Source organism: Mugil cephalus, chromosome 13, assembly GCF_022458985.1.
Source record: "Mugil cephalus isolate CIBA_MC_2020 chromosome 13, CIBA_Mcephalus_1.1, whole genome shotgun sequence".
NCBI lineage: Eukaryota > Metazoa > Chordata > Actinopteri > Mugiliformes > Mugilidae > Mugil > Mugil cephalus.
In genome coordinates, this window is record NC_061782.1 from 16,583,498 (window position 1) to 16,591,377 (window position 7,880).

The 7,880-nt window shown below is 45.1% G+C and overlaps 1 protein-coding gene across 2 annotated transcripts in view; it reads left to right on the forward strand.

Annotated features, from left to right (window-relative positions):
- Positions 1–7,425, forward strand: part of adam12b (ADAM metallopeptidase domain 12b) — a 77,845-nt gene extending 70,420 nt beyond the window's left edge. For both annotated transcript variants that reach the window (XM_047602374.1, XM_047602375.1), the window contains exons 22-23: positions 4,397–4,578; positions 5,636–7,425. In XM_047602374.1, the coding sequence (XP_047458330.1) occupies positions 4,397–4,578; positions 5,636–5,687 (234 nt within the window). In that variant the 3' untranslated portion in view covers positions 5,688–7,425. The remainder of the gene's footprint in view (positions 1–4,396; positions 4,579–5,635) is intronic.
- Positions 7,426–7,880: the final 455 nt, after the last annotated feature.

Genomic DNA, 7,880 nt, shown 5'->3' on the forward strand with positions numbered 1-7,880 from the left:
AATAAGTCTAGTTTTACTTGGCCTATCAACAACATTTAAAAGCTGGTCGGTAGTTTGAAGTTAGAACTTGCATACAAAAGTTGAAACAGAGATTCAGAGACGCTGTGTCCTGCTGCCACGTCTTCTTAAATTAGTCGTGTGATTTGGACGCAGCGGCGCGTCCGTCGTCTCCAGAGGGTTAATAAGTTAGAGAAAGTTTCCCCGTGATGGATCACCAGTGCCAGGTAGATTTTTGTCTGATGACTTTCATTCCACCCTAAAATGATCATAAACCAGCAGATTGGAAAGTAGAATCAATCTGAAAAGCCTACGCGCCCCTTAAACTTCATCTGCCCTGATGTGAAATATATGCAAATCGCAGTTAATGGTCTAAAACTCGCACAGCCACCTGTATGGTCATTTTTAAAACGGTTGGAGCGAGGTGCCGGAACTCGCCGCATTTCTGCACTGCGGTCGGCCCCGCTTGCCCACATATCGACAGCGAAATTCAATCTGTCTCCTTCCATGTGACCCAACTCCTGAGTAAGGCCCAGCTTTCTGCTGAGCCGGCGGTATTGGATGCAGTGGAGATAGTAAATCCATCTGTCTGCTCTGGCGGTGGATCCAAATCCCGATCTGTTCCTGTACCAGCGCAGCGGGGAGAGAGCCGCGCTGGATGTCGACGCTCAGTGAGCCGCGGCGGGGTGCGCGGCAAATTAGCAGATGTGTGCTGCTTTTTTTTTTTTTTTTTTAAGAAAAATAAGAAGACGTTAGCTCCGCGAGAGGACATTTTTCTCCCCATTGGAGGAAGAACGTAACATTTTCCCAGATGTGCAGCCACACCGTGACGGTCTCAGAGTTAAGCATGTAGGTTATATACTCTCCGGCAGTTTTTGGCCGGGGGACTCCTTGAGTCACATTTCAGATGTGTCTGAATTGTTAGGAGGTCAAAAGAAACGATTTAATCTGTGGTGCTTCTATTTTAATAAATGAATCATCACCAAAAAAAAAAAAAAAGCAAAGATCAGAAGAAATTCGATACAGAGTTTTGTAGCCAAACTTCTCTTTCTGCGCCATTAATCATCTCAAGGCAAATCAGCTTCATCAGGCAAAGCGCTGGAGGGGTCTGACACCGTAATCGCACAACTATGTGCAGCATGCGAATCCGTTTGAACAGTTTCACTGAGTCAAAATAGTTCTTGCTAATAACAACAGTAGGATTTCGTTTTCAAATGTATTTAAAACTCCTTCCGCCTCCGCAGCAGAAACACCAGCACTGGGTGGTGTCGTTAAAAAGCGCCGCAACATTTTACCCGCGACTGCGATAAACCTGTGCCACCCAAACCTGTACTTTAGCTAAAAATGTCACTGTTTGCCGTGTAAATTGCCTTCCCGCCGCCTGCCAAAACATTGAAACCCCACTAATATCCACTAACTCGATCCGCCGCGGTGAGGCAGATGGAGCGCGTCGAGACGCCACGTGTAGGTCAGGACCAGGGGAGAGGATTCTGTTGAGATTTAATAGCGGGCCAGCAAGGACGAACAGGACATCAGTCCTTAAAGAGAAAGCATTACGAGTCTATTGTATCCCTCGACGCAGCCTCCCCTGCCGTCTGTGCCAATACGTCTCGTTTTAAACGGCTTTTTTTCTTGTCTTTTCTTCTCTTTTTTCGTTTTTTTTCTCGCCGTGTTTGTCGTCGTGCTGACTGCAGCCCATTTGTATCAAGGTGTTTCCAGGGGAATAAAGTCCGTCTTGCATTTATTACGATGAAAACAAATCTGTGCGGGAGCAGAAAATTTTCGCATAACAGACCTGTTTGTTATTATCTCGTTCGGCTGAAGGGAAAACAGATATCAGAGACCTGCCGAGTCGAATAAACGCGAGGCGAACGGGCTCGCTCCGAGAGCGGGCCGCAGCGTCGCGACGCTGAGAAATGGAAATCGGGCCTTTCCAAAAAATGTCATATTTTTAAGAACTTAGAGAAATTGTTTTGTTTTTGGCAAGATGACCGTGCATTTTTCAGCTCCCCTGGCGGGTTTTGAAAGGTGCTTGTAAGCCTCAGGCTCATAGATCTCTCTCAAGCCGCGGAGGACAGTGCAATACTTCATTTTGAATTAAGACACCAAGACCTCAGTTGCAGCGTGAGGTTTGCTGCCAAAAGTGGCATTAGAATGCACATGGGTCCTGGATTACTCTTGCATTTGAGTGGATGCATCTGTCCATTTACATCTTTATTTTCTCCTTCTTTAAAAAAAAAAAACCCGGAGTTAGTCTTCATTTAAGCTTCGGTATGTAGGAGTTCGCCAGGAATGAAAGTGCACTTAAAGTATAAAGATCACAGCGAGCGGCGCGCCGTATGTGGAAGTCTGTGAAGTACTTTGTTAGCTTCAGTTAAGACTCACGCAGATTCCTCTAATGGAATCACAGGAATATCCCACTGTGTACGTTTTATTACCCTCAAACTCTTCGCAGGAGCGCTCCCCGCGCTGGGACTGTGAAGCAGATTTAAAGTAAGGCAGACCGTAAATGCCATTAACGGAGCTAAATCAGATTAAAGCATAACATTTGAACCTCTTCGGGGCATTTCTTGTTTGTAACTGGATGTGAGCAGCTTTGGGCGGCCGGCTGCGGAGCGCGCTCCGAGTCTGTTTCCCTCTCAGGTTGTTTCTCAACTACAGCTTGACTAATTAATATTAAATGACATGATAAAATGTTTCTGCGTTGGCAGCTTCTTACCGACTAAAAGCCATCCATAAAGCAAAAAGGAACTGAAAGCATATTTATTGCGGCTGCTCGGCTGTCGGTGTTTAGTGGACTGCTTGGGCGGTTGCATCATTTTATAAAACAAATCAATCACGAGTTAATCAAGAAATAAAGTTTCATCCGAACATCGCAACTTATCTGGACCGTTTCAGTCGGTGGATACTTTGTTCTAAGTGAATAATGAGGATGAGATTTTGAGGGGGAAGGAACCCTCCGGTCCCTGGTGTCCAAACTCTGGCTGTGGTGGGACATGAGACGAATGGAGCGCCGGAGCTCTGCGTGGGATGAGCAGAGGACTCTGGAGACTCGACCCGGACCCCGGTTGCGAGGGTCCGTCGCTGTTTGGAAATGACATCCGACGTGTTTAAATCCGACAGCGAGGACGTGATTGGCTGATTCGGCTGACAGCGGCAAAATCTGAATGGTTAAACCGGAAACTCCCCCCCAGTCTGCTGATTATAGAAGCGGGAGGGGAAGATTCAGCTTGTGTTGAGCTTCGTCTGTACAAACTGTGGGAGGATCTAGAAGCCCATACGTGGTGATTTTCATCCATTCAGTCGGTTGATCGGGGTCGAGGTCGGGGCCTGTGTGGGCTTTTCCTCCCACACAAACCATTTCCCCGTGGACCACGCGTGAGACACAGTGAAACTGTCACGTTGAAACATGTCTTCCTCTTATGGTTTAAAGCACTGCTGTGATTTATAGGAAATATAAATGTACGCCGATCAGCCTTAACTTTAAAACCACTGACAGGAGACGTGAATAACACTGAACATCTTGTCATAATTCAATGTTCTGCTGAGAATTTTTTAGACCTGGCATTTATGTGGATGTTACTTAGACATGTAGCACCCACCTAGACCAGACCAGGCACCCCCACCCCATAGCAATGACGTTCCATCCCTTTGTACGGGACCAAGCCTGACCCACAGAGGCCCCTCCCCTCAACCCATAGCACCCAAAGGACCCCCTCAGAAGGTCCATGTCCAGGCAGATCTTTGCAATATTAGGAACGTGGTCATAATGTTATGCCTGCTTAAGATTTCACATACCACAGAAAGCATGTGGACAGGGACTTCTTCGTGCAGACTTCTACACCTGTGTCACATCGCTGTGCTTCAGTTCTCCAGGTTCTAAGCGTTGATGTGACAAACTCAAGTCACATTGTGGCTGAATTCATGAATGTTTTAAACCTTGCAGCTCTCTCCGTCTTATTCATGCATGATGTATAAAAAAAAATAAATAAAAATCTCTCCGTCCACGTTACTTTTTTATTTCTGTGTGTGTTGCAGTGAAGAGGAGGCTTGGTGCAGCCGTGTGTCGGGCCGGCAGCCGGTAACAGATATTTATCACCTCCTCGCCGTAGATTAGTAACACGTGACGGCACCTCATCCAGATAACCTTCTACGCTCGCAGCAGCGCTGCCACGGAGGTGGCGGAGGCGGAGGGCTTTAGGATTCACCTCGTGTCAGCCGTGGCGGTGCAGACACTGATAACACAGTGCCCTCTAGTGAAACGGGTCCACTTTTGCGCTGCCGCACATGCAATCCGTAATTAAAAGGAGTTGGAAAGCGACATGTTGGGCTTCCACGCTCTGTCTCAAGATAAGACACGGACTGAATTTTGTATAATTTCCTGTGTTTTCCTCTTCAGGACTTTGAAAAGCCCAGTCCACCCCAGAAACCTCTACCTGCAGACCCTCTAGGGAGGAGCTCTCGGCTGGGTCATGGTGCCGCGGCGGCGGCGGCGGCGGCCGGGTTCCACGGGACCGGACCTCGGCCGATACCTATCCCCACTGTGCCCAGGCCCCCACCCAACATCCCTTTACCCAGCAGGTCAGTTCACCATGACCTGGAAATGACTAATGACCAGGGTGTTTATATTCAGCAGGGAAATCTATGAAGCAATTGTGAACAGATTTTGGTGTGTCTGTCAAAATAAGAGCACTTCCTGCGCTGGAAGCCTTGTAACATACGTTAAACCATCCAGCCACGTCTCAGTTCAGCTCAGTGGGACTCAGTGAAAATCAGCGAATCGCTTCAACAGAGCTTTTTATTAAACCTATTTTTGTCAGGACGCTGAAAATAACTGCGTCATACATCACTAGTTGACCTCATTTATCCGTAAAAAGGGATTTATTCAGCTTTGTTCAGACATAATAGGACTTTTATGGTAATACGTCGCTAATGAGCGCCATGTTATTTTTCCAGTAAAAATTAATGATCGTTGTGGGCGTGAGGGACGCTCATCCCCTCTTCCCACCCACCATGTCAGGTATTGAACTGCTGCTCAGATTATTATTGTAGCCGCATGAGTTCCTTTTCTTTCTTTCTTTTTTTTTTTACCTTTTCTTTGTGTACCACACCACGTGTTGAGAAGTTGGCTGGTTTTTAGCGTTTCCTGTTTTGTTAAACCGCTTTTTGTGTTTTCCGCCGTGCTTAAAAGAAGGGGCGGATTTATTTCACGGCTCTTCAAAAGGCAAACAAGACGAGCATTTAATATAAATATATATATATATATTTCTTTTTTGTTCTTCCTTGTGCTGATGTAGCTTTTACATGAATCCAGCAGCATTCCCTTCAGAGATTTGCAGAGTTGGAAGTGTTACAGAAACATTACTCCAGTACGCCAGACATGCGTCATGATTTTTAGATAGACATGAAGGGAACACATTAAACTGCGGTTAAATTAATGACCGTCTGAAGGCTTACGTTTGAGGAGTTCCAAGAATATCTGCTGAACATCTTCCTAATCATTCACGTCTTTGAGGAAGATTTCATTCATTTTCTTTATTACAACCTGCGCCGTGAATTTAATTGTCTTGTTGCGGTGTTGATTGCATTTACTCACCGTTTTGATCTTTGGTAACGAGGCCATGCATTTGTGTTTCAGACCCGCGCCAGCGTTGCCCTACAGACCACCAAAGACTCCCCACGACTGCTGAGCTCTCCACGTCACAGACGAGCGGATCTCCCGCCGAGAGACAGACACTTTCTCGATTTGCACTAACTGCTGAGACTCTGTAAAACCTTTCGGACGTCTGGAAGTGTCTCAGAGTCTTTCCGGTGAACGGGGGCTCGGCGGTACGCCTCTAAAAAGGTGCTTTGTTGTCCTCACTCAGGTACCAATGAACTATTTATCTATTTAACTATTTAACTTCGGTATTAGCGGTTCATGCACAGACTGAGCTTTTCTCCCTCCCCCCAATGAAAATTTTAGACTAGAAGGAAGCCCGGTGTCATTTCTTTTGCATTTTTATACTTTTTTCTCAAATGAAATGCTGAACTTTATGATCTTTTTTATAATCAGTGGAGTTGCTTGAATTGTAAAAGCGTAAGAAGACACTTTGTTTTTGGACTTGGATAAAGGGATACAGAGCACGAGTGTTCACAGTAGGTTGTGGTGCGTGTATTCACTTAGTTTTATGATGTATTCAATAGCAAATACATCCTCTATATCCTTGCTATCGCAATGCTACAGAATATCTATATTAATCGAATGATTTCTTTCCAAAACCAGTTTGCTGAATGACTCTTTTATAAGCTGGATGGAAACACTTTGATTCCTATCAAAGCCTCAGACCGCGTTTTTGTTGTGAGACGAATCAGATCATTTCACAGTCCGATCGTCAGGCTCCCTTATTCCTTATAAGTTCACTTTTACAGAACAAACAGGCAAAGTACTTTTCACACTTTTCGGACCACCTCTGACATACTGCTCTGGGTATGTGCTGGACGTGTTCTGCTGATGCTGGCGGGTTCTGCGGAGCGTCAACAGATGTGACAGCCCGATTGTGTTCCAGAGAATTACACCAACACCAAATAATCCTGCATTAATGCCGGTGTTTGTATGTTTAACATTTATGCTCGCTTTGTCCTCGAGTGCGCGAGCCAGGCTGGATGACTTCAGAGCTGAGGGCCTTCCAAGAACCTCCTCGACCGTGTCTGACGAGACGCTTTGCCCCGACCGTCCTGTCTCCTGTTTTATTTCTTTTCGTCACGACATTCCTTTTGGATTTTGTACGGCTTCGCTGTCCTTCAGATTATTCATGCATTCACTGCATTAGATACAGATCCTGGCGTTGCACTTGAAGTTTTCTTGATGTTATATGTTGACTTGTTGTTACAAAAGCGGAGGGGCTGTCGACTTCGCCGCAGTCCCTTCTCCTGTGTCAGTGCTCACTTTGGATAGTGCATTTTGTATTTGCAGTGTATCCAAACGCAGTTTTCGTCTTTTCACGGTTGAAGTCAGAAACACCCTGCAAACCTGAGTTCTGTTTGTGTACATACATGTGCATACAAGTAATGCTTTTTTTTCTTGTTCTGGAAGAGGTGTTCAACAGTCAGAGTACCTGCTCCCTGCTGGAAAATACTTGTTATCGCTGTGTTGATTAGCTGTTAAATGTTAATTCCATTTGTAAATGTACTGTGTTTATTATATTGTTTGAAAGCCACTGTAAAATGTAAATATTGTATGCCAGTTAACATGTTATTTTCCTCTTTAGTTCTTTTTTTTAAAGCACAGTAATGTAAGAACTGCTTTGAGGACGTGCCCCATTTACAGCGGGCGGCGAAAAACGGGATTTTTGACGACCTTGTAAGCCAAACTGGAGGTTTCAGGATACACAATTCAGACAAAGAGATGAAATCGGAGCCAAATAAAAGTTCCTGTATGACTGTTTACAAGAAGTTGTATTCATTTCAATCTTACTTTGACTTTTCAGTTTCAAGTGCCTCACAGCCCACAGCTAAGCCACCAGGAATTCACCACGAGAACTACAAACAGGTCTTGCGATGACACAGCACATACTGTATGGAGATAAATGAAGAAGAAAAGGTAGATAGATACGTAGGAGCCAGTTAATGTGGAACCTGAAATCAGTATGTTTAGAAAAACATTAGAGGTATGCTATGTTTGTCATTTCTCAAAGACTTCCTGTTACCTCCGGAGGGTCCCTGCTCCAGCGGCATGTTCCACACGGTTGTTCAACACTGACACCTGTCGGACAAGATGAGTCATTACAATTACTGAAACGCTGCCCTTCATTTTTGCCATAATGTGCTTAAAATGAAGGTAAAAGTTGCCTTTTGTTGCTTTCTGATTATGATCAGCATCCAATATCAATTAATTAATAATT